The 26,545-nt window shown below is 36.7% G+C and overlaps 1 protein-coding gene and 1 pseudogene across 2 annotated transcripts in view; both read right to left on the bottom strand.

The window, feature by feature from the left end:
- The window catches only part of CNTN5 (contactin 5), a 1,339,954-nt gene that overhangs the window by 14,280 nt on the left and 1,299,129 nt on the right, over positions 1 to 26,545 (bottom strand). For both annotated transcript variants that reach the window (XM_050758026.1, XM_050758027.1), the window contains exons 22-23: positions 4,647 to 4,833; positions 4,091 to 4,203 (exon numbers count right to left, since the gene is read on the bottom strand). In XM_050758026.1, the coding sequence (XP_050613983.1) occupies positions 4,091 to 4,203; positions 4,647 to 4,833 (300 nt within the window). The remainder of the gene's footprint in view (positions 1 to 4,090; positions 4,204 to 4,646; positions 4,834 to 26,545) is intronic.
- On the bottom strand, positions 6,293 to 8,748 carry LOC126935908 (replication protein A 32 kDa subunit-like; annotated as a pseudogene).

Raw genomic sequence — 26,545 nt, 5'->3', positions numbered from 1 at the left:
CACAGTGATCCTCCCCTCTGGGGGATGTAGCTTTCAAGGCACCATTGTGGGAACCAAAATTGGACCCCCATCAGACACAGAATTTGCTGGAGCTTTGATCTTGGCACTCCCAGCCTTCAGAACTGAGAGAAGTAAATTTTTATTTTTTGTCAATAACCCAGTCCCAGATACCTGTTATAGCAGCACAAAAGGACTAAGACAATGCTTTCTTAGACAATGGGTGGCTCAAATGTCGAACTCTACTGTTTTATGCTACTTCTGTAGTTTACTTTTCAAGACTTTATTAATGTAAGCTTTACAATTTTATAATGTACTGATATACATTTTTATAGTGTTCTTATATTCCATGGAAAATGGCAAAATAACTTTTAAAATTCCTAGAAGTATCAATGCATTTATTTGCCTGAAAGGAGTTCAACTACTAAAGATTAAAGGGCACTGTATTATTCCATTATATGATTTACTTTTTTACATTTTTTATTGATACATACTGAGGTACATATCTTCAGGGTAATATGATAATTTGATACATTTGTATCATGTGTAAAGATCAAATCAGGGTAATTGGGTTATCCATTACCTTAAATATTTATCTTTTTTTTTACGCTAAGAACACTCAAATTATTCTCATCTAGCTATTTTTAAGTATACAATAGATTATTAACTATATCACCCTTCTGATCTATCAAACACCAGATCTTATTTCTTCTATCTTATAGTGTATTTGTACCCATTGATTAACCTCTCTTTGTTCCTCACTCTCCTTTCCCCTTCCTGGTCTCTGATAACCACCAGTCTCTATGAGATCCAGTTTGTAGTACATTTTTTTCAGAATATCTATCCTGTATATAGCATCTTAACTCTACGAAATAATCATTTATTACATTATTTATGCACTGAGTATATGGCAAAAAAATCCACTTTTTCCTCCACATTTATTATGTTTTAATAACTTTCGCAACCTAGAAGTCTCCCAGATAAATACTTTTCTAAGTTCTTCAATCTTAAACTGGACTTAACGTAAAAGATGGAATATATAATCCCTGCATCTTAAACCTCAGGCTTTAATCCCAAGTTCTCAGCCTCAAACCTACACACAATAAACATTTCCACTGATCCTTCCTGCTTGCGAAAGTGAAGTAGTTTGCAAAGACAGCGTGAAGATTAAGTGACCTCCCTTTTTAATATTCCAATTAATTATGGAAACTCTCCCTTTCCCCAATTAGCAAGAAGTCTTCTGCCTCAAATGTTCCAAGAATCCTAGGGGCAAGTTCAGTCTTAACGGGTCAAGCCTGCCTCAAATGACCTTGTGGAAAGAGAAATGATTAGTGTCCTATGTCCCTATTTTATTAATTTTTGTAAGTGACACCCATTGTGCTTAAGAAGAGGTGGGCCGCTATTATAGTGGTGCCACTCGTGGTTGGCGGTAATTTTTGGGATGTAGTAGGAATCAAAAGGATTCCTAGTACAAAAGGCTTCTCCTTCTGAGTATCATGCCCAGCCCTGGTCATTCTATATTAGTGTGCACCTCCGGATGGTATAGTTCTTTAACTGCTGTGTGGGGATCCTTGCCAAGGGTGCAGTAGCTGCCTTCAACATCATACTCAGAAGAGGGGCTCCAAGCTTGTGTTCTCTGGGTTATAGCTCTTTAGTTTATATTCTCAGCTATTATTTCTAAATATATATTCCTGTCCCATTGGGTCTGTGTCAGGAGGAGCTTTCATCCTTGGCTGCCCTGTGAAAAACCGCCCTCTGAGGAGAATCCAAACTCTGGGTTAAGCCCAGTCCAGTCTGAAGTTCCCTTTCCCTCAGGGAGCCCTTCCTGTAAGCTGTTCTCTCAGTGGGGATTATCCCACTCTTCAGAAAGGTTCTGATAAGGTTTAGTTGCAAAGGAGAAGGTTTTGAGGTCTTATTCCATTTGTTGTCAGCAGACTCCTTCTATAAGAATCAATTCTTCCTTCTCAGGGATATAAGAAAGTGCAACCATTTCAAGAAATAAAAGGGAAAAAATATCTTTGGCAATGTGTGCCTACTTGTCATTAATTTATACATTGAAAATGGATTATGCTAGTGATTTTTCCCCCAGCAACAAGGTATTCCAACGTGACTTGTGTTATCTTTATTAAGAGGGAACTGGAGGCAACTTTTCAAGATCAGTTTCTGTGTTAAAATTTTAAAAATTTTACCTAATGAGACATGCTCCTCCAATAACAGTAAGAAACAGTATCTGTTTTTTCATGAGAACATTTTACATGCCAAGCATTTTATACAAGTTCTTCTTTAGAAAATCCTGTATAATTTGTATTATTATTGCTATTTTAGCCATTTGTGATGTTAGTAAAATAAAACTGAGAAAGTTCAAACAACTTGCTCAAATTACTCAACTAGGATTTGAGCTGAAGTCTATCTAAATCAGTGGCCAGTGATATTTTTTCCTCTAAACAACAACAAATGGCAAGGTTTTGCTGGAAAAAAAATACATATTTGATAATACACATACATAAATAACTGCATAAGACATTTCTATCTGGGCCAACATTATTCATCCATTCTAGAAACATTAGGAACAAGAAATAAGATAAAGTCATTGCCTTTGAGGACTTCAGTCTGTTTGGGGAGACAGTTATATATAAAAAGTAAGAACAATGACTGGGATAGAGGTGTCAAATGTGAACAAAGAGTAGTGGCACCCAGCCTGGGATCCCTACACCCAAGCTCAATCGAGTATTTTTCTAGTTATATGGTATTTCTCTATTCTCACTTGAAAGGTACTTAAACCTTATGAGCCTTCCAGTTGACCATACATGTTTATCTGGTTTTCTCTTGCATTCTACTTTGCCTCTCTAGTTTGGGATATTGTTCATTATAGTTCTAATGATTTTAGATTGATTCTTGAATGGTCCATCATATTTCTCACCTAACTGCTATCCCTAAGCATTAAACAGTATATTTGCCTAAGAGGAGAAGTTGTGAGGATATGGTCTTTTGGGGAAAGGTATAGAAAGAGAGGAGTAAGGGAATGGTATAGAAAATGACCCAACTGACCTCGCTGCAAAAGATTAAATTCAACATTCCCGATCATTACTGACGGATTTGTGTGTGTGTGTGTGTGTGTGTGTGTGTGTGTGCGCGCGCGCGCGTATGTCTGTGATCTAATTATAGTAGGTAACAAATGCTAGTTTGTGTAATATAATATTAATGGAAATTAATTTAAAATATTACATTTATAACTTCGGTTTTTAGCTCCTCAAATTTTAGCATTTTATATGTTGAATACTGTGTTACCATCTCTGATAGTTGAAAACCACTTATAATGATACCTTCCAGTCTATATATTATCACTGAAATATTTTAAACTATTATACTTAACATATTTTATTACATTAAAAATATTGTGAATATTCAACTAATGATTCTGTGTGAAGTTTAATGCAACAAACAGAATGTGACATTATAGAACAAGAATTTGAAATTAAGCCAATTCAATACATAGATCACATATATTTAAAAATCAGATAACAGAGTTATTTTTCAAAAACAAACTGCACATGTTATCAAATTTCCAGATCTTACTGTCACATAACAGAATGACTGTATGTAAATGTTGGGTCTGTTTTGGAGCTTGCTGTGTCTTTCCCTAGATTTTTTGTTTTCTATCTAGTGTTCTGGTCCTTGCATTTTTCTTTTCTTCTTCTGTTTCCTTGCTAATAGAAAATCTTTCCACTAAAACGAAATGGTCCTGTATTTGTCAGCTGCCAGCAAAATTAGTCTCCTGGAGGCATATGCCAGAATTCTCTGCCTAAATTCTGCTGGTCCTAATATCATGCTTCACAGAGTCATCTTCACACTATATTCAGATTTTCACTACTTTTCCTACTCCTTCCCTTTCTGTGCCTTGTGCAGTTGAAACTAATTTTGACTACCTTGGTTTCTCTATCTATAGGAAGGCTATCCTTCTAAGATATAGATAGAAAATGATTGAGAAAAAATAGGTTTGTTAATGGGTCTTTTTATGCCTTATTAATTTTCCGTCTTCATAATAACAATTTCGGAGATGAGTGTCTATGTAAAAGAGTGAAGAAATACTGACCTTGTAACCCACAACTTCAGATTCGTTGGCTAATGGTATGACGGGTTCCCAGCCCAGAGAAACCTGAGAGCCTTGCTGCTCCCACCTGAGGTTGCTAGGTGCTTGACTTGGGGCTGCAAAATAAAAAGTGAACGTGAACTGACAAGGATTCTTAAATACATTTCTTCATTTAATTCCTTGTGAGTATCTCACTGTTTTCTCCTGCTTAGTAGTTGGCTGGCAATCTAGGCTTCCTTCCAGCTAGAGTCTGATAAGGAGGGTTTTGCTCCAGAAGTGTCATTTTAATAGCTACTCTACTGAGCTTTTGAACTTGAATCCTTTTATCTCCCTTCGGTGTCAAAATCGCTTAGCCTTGTTTCACAGGAAGATAACCTTTGTCTACTCTGAATGCGAAATTTTCTGAGCTAGTTTTAGGATTCAGATCTAAGCACTGAAGCAAGACTATGAATCAAAACTCCCCTTTGACTCTGCTTATTATGCACCTCACATGGCTTTGAGAAATGTTATAAGATGTTTCCCCTTTGTCTGAAACAAACAAAAAGCCCAGGTCACTTACGGGATTTCTTGGTGGTTGCACTCACTTCACTGCTAGGTGGCCCATATCCAGCTCCATTGTAAGCCCTCACTGTGAAGTGATATAATGTATTTCCTTCTAATCCTGTTAGGATGACGAAAGACTCATTCCCTCTAGTTTTGACTGTTTCTGCTGCATCTTCTTGTTCCATGTCTTTCCAGTAACCAACCTGTCAACAAATTGTCATATGGCAGGTTAATTTTAAAGCTTCCTCTGTGCTTGTGGCTGCTTGAATTTTTTCTCTTTTTTGGATGTTGCTGGAGTCCACTCATAGGAAGAAATCACTCCTATATCACCCAATTAACAGTTCTTATTAATAAGGCCAAAATACATTCCTAATTACTGTCTGCTTTGCATCTGTGTAAATTGCAGCACTACAGCATTTCTCAAAAAAACAACCAAAGCTGCTACCTTGTAGCCTGGTGGCATGAAGGAGTGCAAATGCATCCTGACATTAAAGAAGAATCATTCCAAGAAATTGGAGTCCTTTTCTCTCATAGGTCATCAGAACAATTTACCATTCAAAACCATGAAACTTCAAATGAATTATCTGAGTATGTGGCATCTGAATATTTCCTCTTGAGCTTCACATAAAGATGAATCACACGAGCTGTATCAGTTTAATGGAGAAGAGGTAGCAGAACACTGGATACTCTGGAGTGGTTTGAATGTAGAGAAACAGCATTGTCAGGATCTGGGGGTAGGGAGGGTCGAGGGAGGCAGAAAGGAACAGCTTTCTGTCAAAGCCCTTTTTATGCATTGAGATCATCTTTCCTGGTTAGGAGCTTATGCTAACTGGCTTCAGCAAGCTCGATCCCTTTGTGAGACTCAATGACTGTCCCACAATTAAGCTAAAGCTTTACTCTGTTCAGGCACTAGAACTTAACTACCTATCAATGCAACAAAGAGTAGCTTTTTCCCCTCTACTTTGTTACTGTTGATAGAGGCAGGAGGCAGAGAAATTCTAGGCAGACAGAAATGGGTTCCCAGTGAAACTGCACCTTCAAACTGAGAAGCCTGAAACCCGTGGCCTGAAATGAGAACTATTCCTTTTTGCCCATTCTCTTCTGATTTGTTTTTCTGAATAATGCCTTTTTACCAATCAAATCTTGCCTTCTCCAAAACTACCTCTGGCCCACCCCCACCATCCTGTGAATAAACATCCCACCATCAGTCAGAAGCGATGAGAGAGGGCTGCACTTCAGAGGAGAGACAGCTTGACCTCAGGGAAGAGACAACCTAACTTTGGGGAAGGCGACCTGCCCTTCCCATCCCCTTTCCAGCTCCCCTCTCCACTGAGAGCCATTTTCATTGCTCAGTAACATTCTCCACCTTCCCCATCCTTCAGTTCATCCATGTGATCTCATTCTTCTTGGACACCAGACCAGAGCTCAGGGCCCACTGAGTGCAGGTACCCAGAAAGTCTGTCACACCAGCCCTTTGCCCTCACCAGTGGAGGGTAGTTGCCCTATGTGATGAGGCAAGGGATCAACTGAGCTGCTAACACACAGCTGTCCACAGATGGCAGAACTAAGAGAGTGCTGTAACACTCTCTCTGGGGTTTTGGGGTCACAGGCACCCTCATCTGGGCACTGCTATGGGCCCTACACAGAGCTTGCTCCTGTCAGATGAGCTACTAACACACAGCCATCCATGGATGGTGGAGGTAAGAGAGCACTGTAACACTCCCTCTGGGGTGTCAGGGTTGCAGACACTTTCACCTGGGAACCAATGCAGGCCCCACACAGAGCTTGCTTCTGTCAGCTGAGCTTCTCACACACAGCTGTCTGGGGACAGCAGAGCTAAGAAAGCACTGTTAACATTCCCTCTGGGGCTTAGGGGTCACAGGCACCTGGCACCACCTGGGCACTACCATGAGCCCCACATGGAGATTTTTCCTGCCAGCAGTTGGACTGGCTGGCAGGATCCTGCATTTATCCATGCACACCTGTACTGGCTGTGGGGTCCCATATGGAACTTATTCATGTGCTTCCTCCCACAAAGGCTTGAATGCAGCAGGCCGAGTAAATGGGGCCACCCCTGTCACAAGTCTGATGAAGGGGCTGAGAAAAATCCTGCATTATTGTGGTGAAGGTCATAAGAGAGTACTTTTTTTTCCCCCCAACTTAATTACTGTGGTAAAAATAGTAGATTACTGGACCCATTTTATCCTCCTTCGTGTTTTGTGTACTGTGGAGTCTAGAAAGCCAAACATGTTTTCCAGATTCTCTTTCAGCTAAGGGTGCTAATAGTGCTGCTATACTCTGTGGGCACTGAGAAGTTTAATTGGAATTTGGAGACATTCTGGAACATGTCTAGGATTACCTCTTCCAGTGGTGACCATAGGAAGTCATTATAGGCTCTGATCTCAAGAAGGAACATTTTGATTACCATGACATATTAAGGACCTCAACCAACCTCAGTGCTAGCTGAAAGCAAAAGGAACAAGAAATGGAAAGAAGGGGAAGGAAGTTACAAATTGCAACTACACCTTTATGAAATGAAGACCACAGTAATTAGCCACATTTTTTTCCTCGTCTTTTGTGTGTTTTTATAAATGTTAAATTACTTTAGCCTCTTCATTTCTTCTGATATTTTATATGGAGTGTGTTATTGGTAGGTAACTTTCTGATGTAGTTCCCTAAAGGAGGGGCAAGCTTTCACCATGAGATGGACAAATTGACTGATGGGACTTTCTTTTGTTCCCCCTGTTGGCAAAAGGGTTAGCACATTTTCATTTATAAAAGAGATATTTGCATTATGTTAGTATGAAACAAGCTTATTTATAACTTCCTCAAGAAATTCCAGCTTGAGTGCATCCCTGTCAATTGCCCATCTCTTTCTGACCTTCAAACAAAACAAAACAGAAGAGCAGTACGTTTCAAAAGGATGTCGGTGGAGACCTTTTATAGATGAAACTGACTTCTAGAAGCCACCTGGCCAAATATATGCACAGCTGGAGAAAATAGACTGTGAAGCTAGGTCCAGTTGTAAAATATCTCAGGTACCCAATTAGTTCCAGTTATTCTGCATCTGTGGATTTAAAATGACCATCATCCACAGTAGAATAGATGTGCCCCTTATTGCTCAGAAAATCCATAGCTTGCTTGATTGAGGATACAGACATGCATTTGATCTGGTTCTTGAGATCCTGAAAGTTCAATCCTTCAGGTCTTGGGCAAGCCTTAATCAAATTCAACACCTGGTTTTGGGCCACAGTGAGGCCATTTGCTGGCATGAAGCTATTCCCACCAAAGTACCCTGCTTCACTCTTCCCTGGATTGCTGATAGGTGCTCTCCCTGCTGAGGGCTGGCTGTTCGCTTTGCTTAGTATCATGTGTGCATTGATCACTTCCAGAATATGTATGGTGAACTCATTCATATCCTCCAGGGACATGATCTTAAAGCTACCAGGCTCTTTTTGTTCTGAAAAGATCTCAGGTGGCCTGCCACTTTCACATATGTTTCTGGAGGAACTACACTGTTTTCACTGCTGGTGTCATCTGTGTCAACCCACTGGCGAACATCCATGGGTGTAGCTGTCATGTCATCTATTTTGTAAACAATGTTGGTTGAAGCCTTCTCTGCATGTCTGATGATCCCCACAAGAGCGACTTGTGAAATCTCAACACTGCCAATTTTGAACACTTCATCAACCAAAGTGACAGAAAGCATCGGAGATACAGTGTGGGGTTCAATGTGCTGTACTCGGGCTCTTGATTTCTTTTCTGCTTAAGAAGGTGTCCACGATCCAAAGCCTCCCGGGAACTGCGTGTATTCGCTGACTCCCCTATGAGGAGCTGCCATAGCTTTCAAATCCACTGTCCCACATGTAGGTCGTGATTCTTCGGGGAAGAGGCCGGGAGGGTTAGGTCTGGGGAAATTGCAGAACACCCCAGAACCGGGGGGCTGCCATACCACTCTAGTCACTTTTCTCTCCTTTAGTGATTCTTAAGCTGGAATTGAGGTTACACAATATTCATAAGTCACACACTCTTTCTAAGGTTGAACCTACTCTTCATTTAGTTTTTCCTCGGACGTAGATTTCAACAACCCATGAACTTTGAACTATCTATGTAAAATCACTTGAAACCAAATTAAAATCATTAAAAAGATATCAATAATTAAAATTAGAGCACAGCTTATCATTTTAATACCTTCATACAATTGTTTTCTTTGTGTATCACTTCCTATTTTATATATTTAAAATAATTACACTTTTTACGTCCTGCTTTCGTTCTCTTATATAGAAATATTTTCTTATTTTAAAAATAGCATTCTATCATATGTCTATGTACCACATATTATTTAACCATTGTTGTACTGTAAAGCATTTTGATAGCCTCTAATTATTGCTCTTTTAATTAAAATGCTGCCATGGAAATATTCATATTGCTCCTTTAATTAAAATGCTGCTATGGAAATCTTCATATACCCTGTTTTCCACATATTAGATTAATTTCCCAGAATAGACCTCAGAAAGGAGATTATGGGTTCTAAAGTTGTAAAGCCAGAAGGTCTATATGTGAATTTTGCTTTTGGTATTTGTAAGCCACATATAACGGGACAAGTCAGTTAACCAGTGAATCTCTGCATCTTTATTTATATAACAGAGAAAATAGTACTTCTCTCAGGCTTGCAAATGATTTTTAGAGAGCTTCCCTGCTGTTCAACTGCTTGAACCATTATTTCTTGATATTTTAACATTTCTGATTTTTATTATTTGTAAGTATAATTTTTTATCCTTCATATTATTTTGGTTTTCTGATTTTTATCTCTCAAAAATTATTTTTATTTAAAATTATAATGTACATAATATTATTATTAGTGGCAGACAGGAAGTATGAATTCTGACTCATCTAATAACTGTAGGAGAGTATAGAGACTAACCTAAATAAAGAGAATGGCTTTTTTTTTTTTTTTTTTTTTGAAACAGAGTCTCACTCTATGGCCCAGGCTGGAATGTAATGGCACAATCTCAACTCACTGCAACCTCCAGCTCCTGGGTTCAAGTAATTCTCCTGCTTCAGCCTCCCGAGTAGCTGGGATTACAGGTGCCTGCCGCCATGCCCGGCTAATTTTTGTAGTTTTAGTAGAAATGAGGTTTCACCGTGTTGGCCAGGCTGGTCTTAAACTCCTGACCTCAAGTGATCTGCCTGCCTCGGCTTCCCAAAGTGCTGGGCAGGTGTGAGCCACCATGCCCGACCAAGGATGGTTCTTCTTAGTAGACACTCCATTTTTTCCAAAGCTGATTCTCCAAGATAATAATTATTTTAACTGTGCATATAGTATATTTGATTTTCTGGTGTGATGATTCTATGATAATCATGTCACACAATGCAGTTTCATGAGGTTATGAAATCTAAAACTCATGAGTTCTGCCATATGCAGCTGTTGATTACTGGGTGAGTTGTGAACTTTCCCCTACTTTTAAATTTTCATTCAGTCATATAAAACCATTGATTAGTTCTTCCTACGATTTTGTCTTTACCCATCCAATTTCTTCTTAAAATATTTTTTTTTGGAGCCATTTTAGAGTCACAGCAAAATTGAAAGGAAGGTACAGAGATCTCCCATATCTCCCTGACCACTACACATGCACAACACATCATCTTATCAACTTTTTATTTTTTTTTTTACTTGTCAGGTTTTAAAAAGAATTTCTAATTTTTAGTTTTCCATTTTTTTATTTCAATAGGTTTTTTGGGAACCAGTGCTGTTTGATTATATAGATACGTTCTTTAGTGGTGATTTCTGAGATTTTGGTGCACCTATCACCCAAGCAGTGTATACTGTACCCAGTGCGAGAACTTTTATCCCTTGTCACCCCCTACCATTCCCTCTGAATCCCCAAAGTCTAATGTATCATTCTTACAACTTTGCATCCTCATAGCTTAGTTTGTACATGATTGAGAACATACAATGTTTGGTTTTCCATTCCTGAGGTACTTCACTTAGAATAATAGTCTACAATTTCACCAAGGTTGCTGTGAAGCCATTATTTCATTCTTTTTTTTTTTTTTAATGGCTGAGTAGTATTCCACAATGTATATACCACATTCTCTTTTTCCACTCATTGATCGATTGGCATTTGGGCTGGTTTCATATTTTTGCAATTGCTAATTGTGCTGCTATAAACATGTATGTGCAAGTATCTTTTTCATATCATGACTTCCTTTTCTCTGGTTAGATACCTAGTAGTGGGGTAGCTGGATCAAATGGTAGATCTACTTTTAGTACTTTAAGGAATCTCCACACTGTTTTCCATAGTGGTTGTACTAGTTTACATTCCCACCAACAGTGTAAAAGTATAACTTTTTCACCACATCCATGCCAACATCTATTATTTTTTGATTTTTTGATTATGGTCATTGTTGCAGGAGCGAGGTAGTATCACATTGTGGTTTTGATTGGTATTTCCCTGATCATTAGTGATGTTGAATATTTTTCCATATGCTTGCTGGCAGTTTGCATATCTTCTTTTGAGAATTATTCATGTTCTTTGCCCACTTTTTGATGGGATTGTGTTTTTTTTTTTTTTTTGCTGAGTTGTTTGAGTATTTTGTAGATTCTGGTATTAGTCCTTGCTGGATGTATAGATTGTGAAGATTCTCTCCCACTCTGTGGGTTGTCTGTTAATCTGCTGATTATTTCTATTGCTGTGCAGAAGCTTTTTAGTTTAATTAAGTCCCATCTATTTATCTTTGTTTTTATTGCATTTGCTTTTGGTTTCTTGGTCATGAAGTCTTTGCCTAAGTCAATGTTTACATGGGTTTTTCTGATGTGATATTCTAGAATCTTTATGGTTTCAGGTCTTAGATTTAATTCTTTGATCCATCTTGAGTTGATTTTTGTATAAGGTGAGAGATGAGGATCCAGTTTCATTTTCAACATGTGGCTAGCCAATTATCCTAGCACCATTTGTTGAATTGGCTGTCCTTTCTCACTTTATATTTTTGTTTGATTTGTCAAAGATCAGTTGGCTGTAAGTATTTGGCTTTATTTCTGGGTTCTCTATCCTGTTTCATTGGTCTGTGAGCCTATTTTTATACCAGTACTGTGCTGTTTGGGTGACTATGGTCTTATAGTACAGTTTGAAGTGAGGCAGTGTGATGCCTCCAGATTTGTTCTTTTTGCTTAGGCTTGCTTTGGCTACATGGGCTCTTTTTTGGTTCCATGTGGATTTTAGGATTTTTTTTTTTTTCTAGTTCAGTGAAGAATGATGGTGGTATTTTGATGGAAATTGCATTGAATGGCTAGATTGCTTTTGTCAGTATGGTCATTTTGACAATATTGTTTCGACCCATCCATGAGCATGATGTGTTTCAATTTGTGTCGTCTACGATTTCCTTCAGCAGTGTTTTGTAGTTTTCCTTGTAGAGGTCTTCCACAGACTTGGTTAGGTATAATCCTAAGTATTTTTTTTTTTCAACTACATAAAAGGGGTTGAGTTCTTGATTTGATTCTCAGGTTGGTCGCTGTTGGTGTATAGCAGAGCTATTGATTTGTGTATATTAATTTTGTTTGCTGAAACTTTGCTGAATTCATTTATCAGTGCTAGGAGCTTTTTGGATGAGTCTTTAGTGTTTTCATGCATAGAATCATATAATCAGCAAACAGTGACAGTTTGACTTCCTCTTTACTAATTTGGACGCCCTTTATTTCTTTTTGTTGTCTGATTGCTCTGGGTAGAACTTCCAGTACTATGTTGAATAGAAGTGGTGAAAGTGAGCATCCTTGCCTTGTTCCAGTTCTCAGGGGAAATGCTTTCAAGTTTTCCCCATTCATAATATTGGCTGTGGGTTTGTCATAGCTGGGTTTTATTACCTTAAAGTATGTCCCTTCCATGCCAATTTTGTTGAGGGTTTCAATCATAAAGAGATGCTAGATTTTGTCAAATGCTTTTCCTGTGTCTATTGAGATGATTATGTGATTTTTAATTCTGCTTATGTGGTATATCACATTTATTGACTTACATGTTAAACCATCCCTGCATTCCTGGTATGAAACCCACTTGATCATGGTGGATTATCTTTCTGACATAAGGATTTTTGCATCTATGTTCATCAGGGATATTGGTCTGTAGTTTTCTATTTTTGTTATGTCATTTCCTGGTTTTGGTATTAGGGTGATACTGGCTTCATTGAATGATTTAGGGAGGATTCCCTCTTTCTCTATCTTTTGGTATAGTGGCAATAGGATTGGTACCAATTCTTATTTGAATGTCTGATAGAATTAATCTGTGAATCCTTGTGATCCTGGACTTTTTTTGGTTGGCAATTTTTAAATAATCATTTTAATCTCACTGCTCATTATTGGTCTGTTCAGAGATTCTATGTTTCTTGGTTTAATCTAGGAGTGTTGTATATTTCCAGGAATTTATCCATCTCCTCTGGATTTTCTAGCTTATGCAAGTAAAGGTGTTCATCATAGCCTTGAATTGTATTTTGTATTTCTGTGGTATCAGTTGTAATATCTCCTGTTTTGTTTCTAACTGAGCTTATTTGGATCTTCTCTCTTTTTTTCTTGTTTAATCATGCTAATGGTCTATCAATTTTACTTATATTTTCAAAGAATCATCTTTTTGTTTCATTTATCTTTTGTATTTTTCTGTTTTTTGTTTCAATTTTATTTAGTTCTTCTCTTGTCTTTGTTAATTCTTTTCTTCTGCTGGCTGTGGGTTTGGATTTTTTTGTTTCTTCAGTTCTATGTGGTGTGACCTTAGATTGTCTATTTGTGCTCTTTCAGACATTTTAATCTAGTCATTTACTACTGTGAACTTTATTCTTATCTCTTAGCTTTTTTTTGTATCTCAGAGGTTTTGATAGGTTGTGTCACTATTATCATTTAGTTCAAAGAATTTTTAAATTTCCATCTTGATTTCATTGTTGACCCAATGATCATTGAAGAGCAAGTTTTTTGATTTCCATGTATTTGCATGGTTTTGAGGATTCCTTTTTGAATTGATCCCCAGTTTTATTCCACTGTGGTCTGAGAGACTACTTGATATAATTTTGATTTTCTTAAATTTACTGAGACTTGTTTTGTGGCCTATCATATGGTCTGTCTTGGATAATGTTCCATGTGCTGATGTATAGAATGTATATTCTGCAGTTGTTGGGTAGAATGTTCTGTAAATATCTGTTAATTCCATTTGTTCTAGGGTATAGTTTAAGTCCATTGTTTCTATGTTGACTTTCTGTCTTGACCTATCTATTGCTGTCAGTGGAGTATTACAGTTTCCCACCATTATTGTGTTGTCATGTATTTCATTCCTTAGGTCTAGTATTAATTGTTTTATAAACTTGGGAGCTCCAATGTTAGGTGTATATACATTTAGAATTATGATATTTTCCTGTTGGACTAGTCCTTTTATCATTAAATAATGTCCCTCTTTGTCTTTTTTAACTGCTGTTGCTTTAAAGTTTGTTTTGTCTGATATAAGAATATCTACTCCTGCTCGCTTTTGATATCCATTTGCATTGAATATCTTTTTCCATCTTTTTACCTTAAGTTTATGTGAGTCCTTATGTGTTAGACAGTCTCCTGAAGACAGCAGAAACTTGGCTGGTGAATTTTTATCTATTCTGCCATTCTGTATCTTTTAAGTGGAGCATTTAGGCCTTTTACATTCAATGTTAGTATTGAGAGATGAGGTACTATTCTATTCATCATGCTATTTGTTGCCTGAATACCTTGTTTTTTGTTTCTATTGTGTTAATGTTTTACAGGTCCCATGAGATTTATGCTTTGAGGAGGTTCTATTTTGGTGTATTTTGAAAATTTGTTTCAAGATTTAGAGCTCCTTTTAGCAGTTATTATAGGGCTGGCTTGGTATTGGTGAATTCTCTCAGCATTTATTTTTCTGGAAAAGACTGTATCTTTCCTTTGTTTATGAAGCTTAGTTTCACTGGATATGACATTCTTGGGGGATAATTGTTTTGTTTAAGGAGGCTAAAAATAGGACCCTGATTCCTTCTAGCTTGTAAAGTTTCTGCTAATGAATTTGCTGTTGCTGTGATAGGTTTTCCATTATAGGTCACCTGATGTTTTTGCCTCATAGCTCTTAAAATTCTTTCCTTAGTCTTGATTTTAGATTACATGATGATTACGTGCCTAGGTGATGATCTTTTTGCGACGAATTTCCCAGGTGTTCTTTGAGTTTCTTCTATTTGGATGTCTAGGTCTCTAGGAATGCTGGAGAAGTTATCTTTGATTATTTCCTCAAATACATTTTCCAAACTTTTAGATTTCTCTTCTTCCTCAGTAACATCAATTATTCTTAGGTTTAGTCATTTAACACAGTCCCAAACTTCTTGAAGGCTTTGTTCATTTTAAAAATTCTTTTCTATTTATCTTTGAAGAATTGAATCAATTCAAAAGCCTTGTCTTTGAGCTCTGAAGTTCTTTCCTCTGCTTTTTGCTTCTATTGCTGAGATTTTCCAGTGCATTTTGCATTTTTCTAAGTGTGTCCTTGATTTCCAGAAGTTGTGATTGTTTTTTATCTATCCTGTGTATTTCACTGAAGAATTTCCCCTTCATATTTTGTATCATGTTTTTGAATACTTTAAGTTGTACTTCACCTTCCTCTGGTGCCTCCTTGATTATCTTAATAATTGACCTTCTGAATTCTTTTTCTGGCAATTCAGAGGTTTCACCTTGGTTTGGATCCATTGCTGGTGAGCCTGTATGATCTTTCGGGGGTGTTAAAGAACCTTGTTTTGTCATATTACCAGAATTGTTTTTCTGGTTCCTTCTCATTTGGGTAGACTATGTTAGAGGGAAGATCTGGGATTAAAGGTTGCTATTCAAATTCTTTTGTCCCATGGGGTGCTCCCTTGATGGGGTGTTCTCTCCCTTTCCCTAGCAATAGGGTTTCCTGAGAGCTGATCTGTAGTTAATGTTTTTGCTCTTCTGGGTCCAGCCACCCAGCAGGGCTACTGGCATTCTGGCTGGTACTGGAGACTGTTTGCAAAGAGTCCTGTGATGTGATTCGTCTTCAGGTCTTGCAGCCTTGACACCAGCACCTGCTCCAGTGGAGTCAGTTGGGGAGTGAAGTGGACTCTGTGAAGGTCCTTGGTTGTATTTTTGTTTAGTGTGCTGTTTTGGGGTTGGTTGGCTTCCAGCAAGGTTGTGGGGCTTTCAAGAGCACACAGCTTCAATCCTATAGGGAGGATGCAAACTTGCCCTAACGACACCTAGTTAAGTATTCAGGTTTCTCAGGCAGTGGCCAGGGCCATAGAACTCCCAAGAAATTATGACCTTTGTCTTTGGCTACCAGGATGGGTAGGGAAAGACCACCTGGTGGGGGCAGGGATAGCCGTTTCTGAGCTCAGCCTCTCTTTGGGTGGGGCTTGCTGTGGTATTCTCTATGGTTCTCTATTGGTTCCCTGTCCAATAGAGTTATAGTCCCAAGGGGATTATGGCTGCCTCTGCTGGGTCATACAGGTCAGCAGGGAAATGGGGAAAAGCCAGCAGTAACAAGCCTCAACCTGCTCTGTAGTCCTAAAGGCTGGTCTCACTCCCACCATGCCCCCATCCAACAGCACTGAGTTTATTTCCAGGCAGCCAGTGACCGAAGCTGAGAACTTGTCCCAGACCATGTGCCTCCCCATTGAAAAAGCAAGAAGACTCACAGTTTTTTAGCATCTCAGGGAGCTTTCAGTGGCGATCCAGTTCTTTCAAAGGGACTGCAGATTCTCTCAGCTTTACTGGTATGTTCCTGTGGTAGTTCTTGGAGCAAAAGTTCACATGCTGCTCTGTCCGTCTGAATAGGAGCTGCAAGCTAGTCCTGCCTCCTATCTGCCATCTTCAGGTTTTTTTTTTTTTTTTTTTTTTTTTTAGCAAGGTCTGATATGGTTTGGATTTGTGTCCCCATCCAAATCTCATGTAAAATTGTAATCCCCGATTTTAAGGTGAGGCTTGGTAGGAGTTGATTAGATCATGAGGACAGATTTCCCCCCTGCTGTTCTTATGATAGTGAATAAGTTTTCAGGAGATGGTGCTTAAAAGTGTGTGGCATCTCGCACCTGTCTCTTCCTCCTCTGGCTATGTAAGATGTTCCTGTTTCCCCTTTGCCTTCTTGCCATCATTGTAAGTTTCCTGAAGTCTCCCCAGCCATTATTCCTGTACAACTTGTGGAAATATGAGTAAATTAAATCTTTTTTCTTTATAAATTACCCAGTCTCAGGTAGTTCTTCATAGCAATGCAAGAAGGGACTAATACAAGGTCTCATTTTATTAGTCCTATATTAGTTCTAGGCTGGAGTGCAGTGGCATGATCCGAGCTCACTGCAGCCTAGATCTCTTAGGCTGAAGAGATTGTCCTACCTCAGCCACCCTAGTAGGTAGGACTCCATGTGTGCACAAACACATCCAGCTAATTTTTAAAATTTTTTGGTAGAGACATGGTCTTGCTATGTTGCCTAGGATGGTCTAGAACTCCTGGCCTTAAACGACCCTACTCCCTTGGCCTCCCAAAGTGTTGGGATTGCAGGTGTGAGCTATCATGCCTGGCCTACTTGTTGGGTTTTAAAAATACAATTCTTAGCACTTATATTCAGTTATTTCTATATCTTTAATTGTACTCCATGATCACTGCTAACTCAACATTGTACTCCCTGCATTTAATACACACCACTCTATTTTCTGCTTTTATTAAATGTAGAAGAAAAATCTTTTGATTTTTGCATCTTTGAGAGTAATTTTGTCTTTCTACTAATTGGTTTTATTTTTTAATAATCAAATTTTTTCTTTCCGTTAATCAGTTTTATTTTTTAAAAATCAAAATGCATATTGAAATTTGATATTTTACCAGCTCTTGAGTTCTAAAAACTTGTTAATTCAACTGTCCTTTCGAAAATATTTTTTGAATATCTATTATTTACCAAACAGTGTGCCTAGGGCCAACTGAGAAAATCAATGATGAATCAAAATAGATGAAGTCCCTGCCCTCTTGGAGTTACAGTCTACCTAGGGCCGTATTGAATAAATGATCACACACCCAAATGTAAAACTGGGGTTTTGACCAGAGGTTTATGGGAAGCTACATATTGATACAGATCTAACTTGAGGGATAGGACTCAGTGGGCAGGGGCTAGTCAGGGAAGTCTTCACTAAGGCAGAGAGAGTTACACTGAAGGCTGAGAGATGATTAGGAGTTCAGCAGGCAAAGGGAGAGGGAAGGCAGAGGCATCCTGTGTGCAGTCTGGGAAGAGGGGGATGTGGGGCTGAAGACAGTGCAGTTAGGCAGATGTGGCAGGTGATCCGTGTGTGGTGCACTTGATGCTAGAGTCATAGATGGAGCCAGATCTTGTAGTTGGCCATGTTAAGGAGCTAGGATTAGTAAAAACCAAAAATGTCCTATGTGCAAGTGTAACACATGGAATGCTTTTAAGCAGGGTGAGTTTGGGAGTGTGTATGTGGCACCATTAGGTTTGTGTTTTGAAGAGATACAGCAGTATCAAGTTAGTTTTCATTTTAAACTATATAAATTAGATCCTTCTTTTGTTAAAAACTTCCTTTTGCTGAAAAGGCTTCCTTTTGCACTTAGAATAAATTCCAAACTTCTCACCATGGCTTGCAAGACTTTACCTGATATAGTCTCTATACTTCTGCAACCTCATCTTATATCTCACCTCACTTTGTCCACTGCCTTCTAGCAGAATGAGCCTCAAACATTCAATCACATTCTCAATTCAGAGTTTTTGAGCTTTTGGTGCCCAGTGAGTGAAAGCTCTTTTCACAGTTCTCCAAATGGCTATCTCCTTCTTTTCAGATACGTTTCAGCTTAACCAAGAAACCTCCTTGGCCATTTCTTTAAAGAAACCACCCCTCCCTTAGTCACTCTCTCTCACATCATTTTAATTTTTATTATAATTATTATTACAATTATCACATGAAATTATCCTAATTTATTCATGATTGCTTTATAGTAGCACATGGAGACACTCGATAATTTGTCCTACTGAATAAACAGTTGAAATATAAAGGGCAGATTGGAAACAGGTTAATGTAGATACAGCAAGAGCTTTTAGGAGACGCTGCTGGAGTCTCGGTCAGAAATGAGGATAGCTTAAACTAAGGGGATGGCATTGGATATAGGGATGTGTGTGGACCAAGAAATATTTAGAAGATAAAATCAACAGTCTTTGGTAATGGATTAGTATGGGAGTGGCAAAGATGGGGCTGTTAAGATTTTAATATTTCTTGACATATTGGAATTTCTCTATCTTAAATGTTGGAATTTTTTCCTGGGTGCTTTGTTTTTGAATTTTTGTTCACTTTTTTTTGTTACTCATTTTGTTCCATATATTCTATCTTCTTTGCAGATCCTATTATGTACAATCCAAATCTATTCTGTTCTTCATATCTACCATTTTCTCTCACATTTTAAAATAAAATTTTATTGTTGATTTACTTTGCATTCTAGAATTATTTCTCAAGTTTGTACTCTGAAGCATTGGTTTGAATAGTTAGCAGTTCAAATTTACATCTTACTGCTTCCAATGAATATTTTACTTACTTTGATTTTGATTTTCTTCCTACTCTGAGTTGCTCTTTAAATATAAAATAACTATTCTTGTTTATCTCATTGAGATCTAGAACTATATATTTAAAATTTTTCTTCTGATTTACATGAAAATCTTTTCTAGGAAAAGGAATTCATACTAAAGCTAACCATTTGTTTCCTTCTTTCAAAGGTTTTTCTTCTATGATATGTTCTCTTCTTTCAAAGATTTTTCTTCAGTCTAATCACCTTTGTATCTTATCTGACTGATCTTCAACTGTTCTAAAAATGAGTTTAAGGATTATTTGAATGGTGAGACATCCATTTCTAGACTTTATCTCCCAGACCAGTAGTCTATGCTGTGCAGGGAGATGCCAGATTATTGGTTGTTGGTATAAGCATCTACTCATATTTTCAAACAACCTAAAGAAATCTACCCAGCTTTGGGCTGAAAACCAGAGCTTCATATGTATGAGTGCAGTTGCTTTGCTGAAGAAAAGATAAAGGGTTAGAGGCTATTTCATTGCTTGCTTGAACCTGGAAAATGGGATTTTTGAGGCTGGGTCACTGCACAAAGATGAAAGGAAAGAAAAACCTAGAAACACTCTGATGACTTTGTTTTATACCACTTACTGTGATTGCCGTGAGGATTGTCTTTTCTGATGGTACTTTACAGGGGGAATTAAGGAAAGTTGGTTTTTTATGCTTTCAATCAATTTACTATCATTCCTAACACAAAAGTGGCAAATAATTTAAATCGAGGATGAGAGGACAGATATTTCACTGATAGCATATTTTCACTACTAATTCCTTACCTTCACATATATTTTGGAATATTATGACCTTTTTCCTAATGGTGGTTAAATCGCCTTTTACATTCCTCCTTTCTTATACAACATCAAAGATCAGACATGTCCTTCTACTAAGAGTTTCAAAATCGTATATGTAGGGAGCACATTTTCCATGAAAGATGCATTTGTTTTGATTGGCACAGTCCCTGCTTGCATCAATTTAGTTTGTCTCCAGTTTCCCAATCTCTTGAATTTAGTACTTGGTATAGTTATTACACTGGCTATTCATAATCAATACTTTGAGACATGCTGGCAGTCAGTATTATTAAATTGCATGCATATGAGTTACTTTGTGCCCAGAGGTAGTTTTACCATAAAGGACGCAATTTAATGAATTACATAAAATAAATAAATGATGCTTAGTTAAACTTTTGAATATTTATGAGGCAGTTCAACAGTGATTAGATGATATGAGGTGGGAAAGTTTAAAATGCAGAAGAAACATAATAATGGATATCACTTACTGAATAAATTTGTATTTATTTTTCCTAGAAGCTGTCATTGCTGCATAAAGAAAATATACTGAAGAAGATTAGTTATAAATATAATTAAATATTTTCCTAACACATGTAGTTCAGTGTATGTCTTTTAAAAATATTTGTTGCCTTCTTCATTCTTTATTCAAACATTTTGAAAGAGAGCATATTGAACAGAAAAAATTCTAAAAGCATTTAATTACAACTGATGTACCTGAATATGTTTTGTGAGATGACTTGTAAACTGAGATAAGAAATTTTATTTGAGGAACGCAAGTCCTTTTGATTATTATAGCCAGAGAAACATTAAAATGAGACTGCAACCATGCCCCACTTCCCCTTTAAGCTATGTATTCATTTTGAAACTGCTTTCTATTGCCACAAGTAGCTACTAACTAACAAGGCCAGATCAGACACTATAACCCTATAGCTTCACAATGTATAGCCATTCACTAATCAATGCTATTTCTGTAAATGAATGAGAATTCCTGAGAGAGGACTTTGTATCAGCCCACCCCCTTCCCACTACTGCCCTTTTTGTGCCTTTAAAAATCTACTTGTTACTGCTACTAATCAGAGTGTATATTCAGGGCAACTTGAATCTATGCTCCTGGGTTGCAATCCTCAAACTTGACCCAAATAAACACTTTATCTATATTTATTTTCCTGAGCTTTTTCCTTTTAGGTTGACATATTACAATCTTGTTTCATATATCTTAATTTAATGAAAGAACAAAAGGTTTGATCTGAAATACTTTCAGGTAGAAGAATATTAATCTTTAAAAATTACTAACTAGTTAATCATATTATATGACATGGTCTGTATGAGATGCTGGGAAGAGAGAATTTGAGAGATGTATAGCCTTAATAGATATACTGAAAAAAAAATAAAAGCCAAAAGTCAGTGGTATATCCATCTAACATGTTCAAAATAGAGCAATAAATTTTAAACCTAAATAAAAATAAAGTAGAAAGAAGAATATAAAAATGACAGGAAGAACAAAAATAATTGGAAAAAGAAACATTAAGAAAATGAATAAAGACAAAGTTAATGGTTTGAAAAGATCACATATTTTGTAAACCTCTTCTAATCAAGAGAGATCAAAGGAGGAGGGAGAGATGGGGAGGAGGACATACAAACTGCTGATAAAAAGAAAATATCCCACAGATCTTAGAAATATTAAGAAAATTATGGAAATGTGGATGAGTAAAATGATTATACAAACTCTGACCCAAATGAGAATTTTAAAATCATGGCAAGCATCCAAAAGCAGACAGAAGCTAGAGGAGTGTTTACTCTTGAAAATCTGAAACTGCAAAAATAAGAATTGTGAGTTTGTGGCTTATTTTGTTTGTGGATGTTCTTCAATCCCTCTGGCAATGGTGGCAAAAGATCGCAGCTTTATCAGTTGGAGTAGCAAAGGAAGTTTATCAGAAAGAGCAGTTGAAAATACAAAATAGAAATTCAGGAAGTGAGAGAACTGCAGGAAGGATAGGAGCCACAACCTGAGTATAAAGCCTGTTAAATCCTTGGCTGAATGATAAACTATGCTTGCTCAGAGATAAACATTGGAGAACCTAGTAAGTAATGTAGGCAGAGACCAAGAGAAACATTAAGGATAGAGTTATATTAGGTGTGTTTTTTTAGTTCGTAGCGTTTTACACTGAGTACATTTTCTAACCTACATGTTCTCAGGAAGCAGAGAGGTGACAATTTTTTAAAAAGCATATACTTTAGAGATTTTTAATATGTTTTGTGAAACAGTATAATGGCTGACAGTTGCTTCAAAATAATATAGGAGATTGACTGGCATCACACACAAAACAGATTATTCATTCATTCGTAATAGAGGAAGGTAAATGTTAAGTTTGTAGAAATTCACTATACTCTTCTGTATATTACATTTCAGATATTTAAAAAAATTTCATAACACAAAGTTAAAGAAATCTAAATTAAATACAGGATAAGTTAAAATGGCACCAAACAGTAAAATAGAGAAAAATCTAAGAAAAGACTTTCAAGACCTATATATTGACAAAGCTCAAAGAAGGCTTAAAAAAGTGGAATGTACCATGATTATGAATTAGGGAACTCAATATTGTAAAATAGATAATTCTCCTGAAATTACTTTGTATAGTGTTATTCATAACAGACCCAACTGGAAACAACCTTAATGTACGTCAATGGTGGAATGATAAATTACTTGGGGGGGTTACTCACACGATGTAGTTTAGAAGACAGCATTACCTACACTCACATGTTACAATATGGGTAACTCTTACCAACATAGTGTTGAGTGAAAAATACAAGACATAAAAAGCTCCAGATGATTTCAAAGACTGGTAAAAACCAGGTAGTGTTGTTAGAAGTCAGGATAGTGAAAGAGGAGGGAATACTGTCGGACTCATTTTACAAGCACAGCATCACCCTGATACCGAAGCCAGGTAAGGACACCAAAAAAAAAAAAAAATAAATAAAACAACTGTATGCCAATATCCCTGATTAGTATGCATGCAAAAACCCTCAACAAAATACTAGCAAGGCAAATTCAAAAGCACATTTAAATAATCATTTATTATTATCAAGTGTGGGGATGTAAGGATGGTTTAATATTTGCAAATCAATAAATGTAATACATCACGAAAGACAAAAACCATATGATCATTTCAATAAATGCAAAAAAGCATTTGACAAATTCAACATTTTTTCATGGTAAAAATTCTCAACAAATTACGTATAGAAGAAATGTACCTCAACACAATAAAGGCCGTAAATAACAAACACACAACTAACATCATTCTAAACAGGGAAATGCCGAAAGCTTTTCCTTTAAGGTCTTGAAAAAGACAAGGATGCCTACTCTTGCCACTTCTCCTCAACATAGTACTGTAGGTCCTAGCCAGAGCAAATACACAAGAGAAAGAAAGAAAAAAGCTTTAGAATAGAAAAGGAAGAAGTCAGTTGTCCCTGTTTGCAGGCAACAATCTAATATATAGAAAACACTAATGACTTTGCCAAAAAACTCTTAGGAATGATAAGCAAATTCATGAAAATTACAAGATTAAAAAAATACAAAATTTAGTAGTGTTTTTATATACCAATAATGAACTACCTGAAAAAGAAATCAGGAAAACAATCCTATTTAAAATAGCTACAAAAAAATAAAATACTTAGGAATAAGTTAAGCAAGAAGATGAAGGATTTCTAAATTAAAAACTATAAAACATCGATTAAAAAATCAAAGAACACATAAATAAATAGAAAAAAATCTCATGTTCATGGATTGGAAAAATTAATGTTAAAATGTCCATAGTATCTAAATGGATCTATAGATTCATTGTACTCTCTATCAAAATTCTAATGGCATTTTTTTTACAGAAATAGAAAACACAATCATAAAATTCATAGAGAACTACAATAGACCCCAAATAACCAACGCAATCTTGAGCAAAAATAATTAAAGTGGAGGTATCAAACTACCTGACTTCAAAATTTACTGCAAAGCTATAGTAACCAAAACAGCATGCTATTGGTATAAAAACAGATACATAGATCAATGAAACAGAATAAAGTGCCATGAAATAAATCCACATATTTGTGATCAATTGGTTTTTGACAAAGGTGCCAAGAACACACAATGGGGAAAGGATAGTCTCTTTAAGAAATGGTTCTGCAAAAACTGGATATCCACATGCAGAAGACTGAAATTAGACCTTCAGCTTCCACCATATAAAAAAATCAATGCAAACTGTATGAAAGATGTAAACATAAGATATAAAACTGTAAAAGTGCTAGAAGAAAATGTAGAGAAAAGTTCTATGACTTTGGTCTGGGCAATGAGTTTTTGGATATGACTCCAAAAAACACAGGCAACAAAAGCACACACACACAAACCAAAACCAAAACCAAACAAACAAACCCCCAAAAAACATGGGACTATATCAAACTAAAAAGTTTTTGCACAGCAAAAGCCACAATCAACAGAGTGAAAAGACATCCTACAGAATGGGTGAAAATATCTGCAAACTCTACATTTGATAAGGGATTAACATTCAAAATATATATGCAGCTCAACTCAATAGCAAGAAAACAAATTACCCGGTTAAAAAATGGGCAAAGGACTTGAATGGACATTTCTCAAAAGTAGAGATACAAATGGCCAACAGGTATATGGAAAAATGCTCAATCTCACTAATCATCAGGGAAATGAAAAGAAAAACCACAATGAGATGTCACCGCATACACATTAGAATAACTTTTATCAAAAAGTCAAAAGAAAACAAATAGAGAAAAGGGAACCCTCACCCTCCATTGATAGGAATGTAAATTGGTACGACCATTATTGAAAACAGTGTGGAGGCTCCCCCCACAATTAAAAATGGAACTACTATATAATCTGGCAATCTCACTACTTGGCATATATTCAAATAAAATGAAATCAGTATGTCAAAAAGACATCTGCATTCTCATGTTTATTGCAACACTATTCACAATAGCCAACACACAGAATCATATCTTGTCCATCAACAGATGAACAGATAAAGAAAATGTGTTATATAGACACAGAGAAATTATATTCACCATTCAACTATTAAAAAGAAAGAAATCCTGCCATTTGCAACAACATGAATGAATCTGACGACCATTATGTTAAGTGAAATAAGCCAGGCACAGAAAGACAAATACCACATGGTCTTACCCATATGTGGACTCTAAGAAAGTTGATCTCATAAAAGTGGAGAGCAAAATGGTGTTTATCAGGGGTTAGTATGATTGGGAGGGCTGGGACTGGGGAGTGGTTAAAGAATACAAAATTTCAGATAAGATCAATAAGTTCAACATTGTGACTATAATTAATAATATATTGCATTCTCTAAAAATGCTGAGAGTGGATTTTCTCACCTAAAAATGATAACTATCTGCATATGTTAATTAGCTAGATTTAGTCATTGTATGACATATATATATATACTTCAAAGCATGTACATGATAAATCCATTTAATTTTATCTTTAAGAAAAAAGGGAAGTCAGCTTGGAGCAGTGGCTCATGTCTGTAATCCCAACACTTTAAGAGGCTGAGGCGGGTGGATCACCTGAAGTCAGGAGTTCAAGACCAGCCTGGGCAACATGGTGAAACCCCATCCCTACTAAAAATACAAAAATTACCTGGGGACAGTGGCATGTGCCTGTAATCCCAGCTACTCAGTAGGCTGAGGCAGGAGAATCACTTGAGCCTAGGAGGTGGAGGTTGCAGTGAGCCGAGATTGCATCACTGCACTCCAGCCTGGGCAATAGAGCGAGACCCCATCTCAAAAAAAAAAAAAAAAAAAAAAAGGATAGTGTTGTTTTGGGATAAGAATTAGGAGAGTGACTGTAGGAGACCTGAATTGGATCTCTGGGGCTTAGTAATGTTCTGCTTCATGGACTGGATTATGGTGAGACAAGTGTATTTACTTCATAGTAATTCATTCAGCTATCACTATACGTTTATGATTTGTGTACTTGTCTGTATGCAGATGTAAAGAAAAAAGCCTTGCTCTTTGGAAAATAAAGTCTCAGCTATTTAGTAATTGGCATTTACTCAATTAGCAATTAGAATTCTTATAATGCTAAGTATATATTTTGTAAACCTTTTATTTTGGGTTCACCTTATACAATTTCTTCATTTCCTAGTTTATTAAGCAAGCCCATGTCTGTATCTGTCCAACACTCATAGATTTAGCACTCCTCTATCACAGGTACATTGTCAGGTGCTTAAGGTATAAACCCAGCTTTCAAAGGGAGAAGATTTTTTTCACAATTTAGAAATTTTTATATGGGCTGTTCTCAGAAAATTTCAACAAAAATGTGCAAGTATTTGTAAAATGAAATAATTTGTGCACTTTTCTGTGTGTAGATTTGTTTAAAAGCTCTGCCCTTTGGAAAATAAAGTCTCAACTCTTTAGTAATTGGCAGTTAGTCCATTAGTAATTGACATTCTTAGAATGTCAATTATAAATAAATGGCTATCTACATTTCTGATTCCATTTTTTTTTTTGCATGG

The sequence above is a fragment of the Macaca thibetana genome, chromosome 14 (genome assembly GCF_024542745.1).
Source record: "Macaca thibetana thibetana isolate TM-01 chromosome 14, ASM2454274v1, whole genome shotgun sequence".
Taxonomy (NCBI): domain Eukaryota; kingdom Metazoa; phylum Chordata; class Mammalia; order Primates; family Cercopithecidae; genus Macaca; species Macaca thibetana.
The sequence above is the reverse complement of the archived record's forward strand: the minus strand, read 5'-3'. Positions and strand labels throughout refer to the sequence as shown.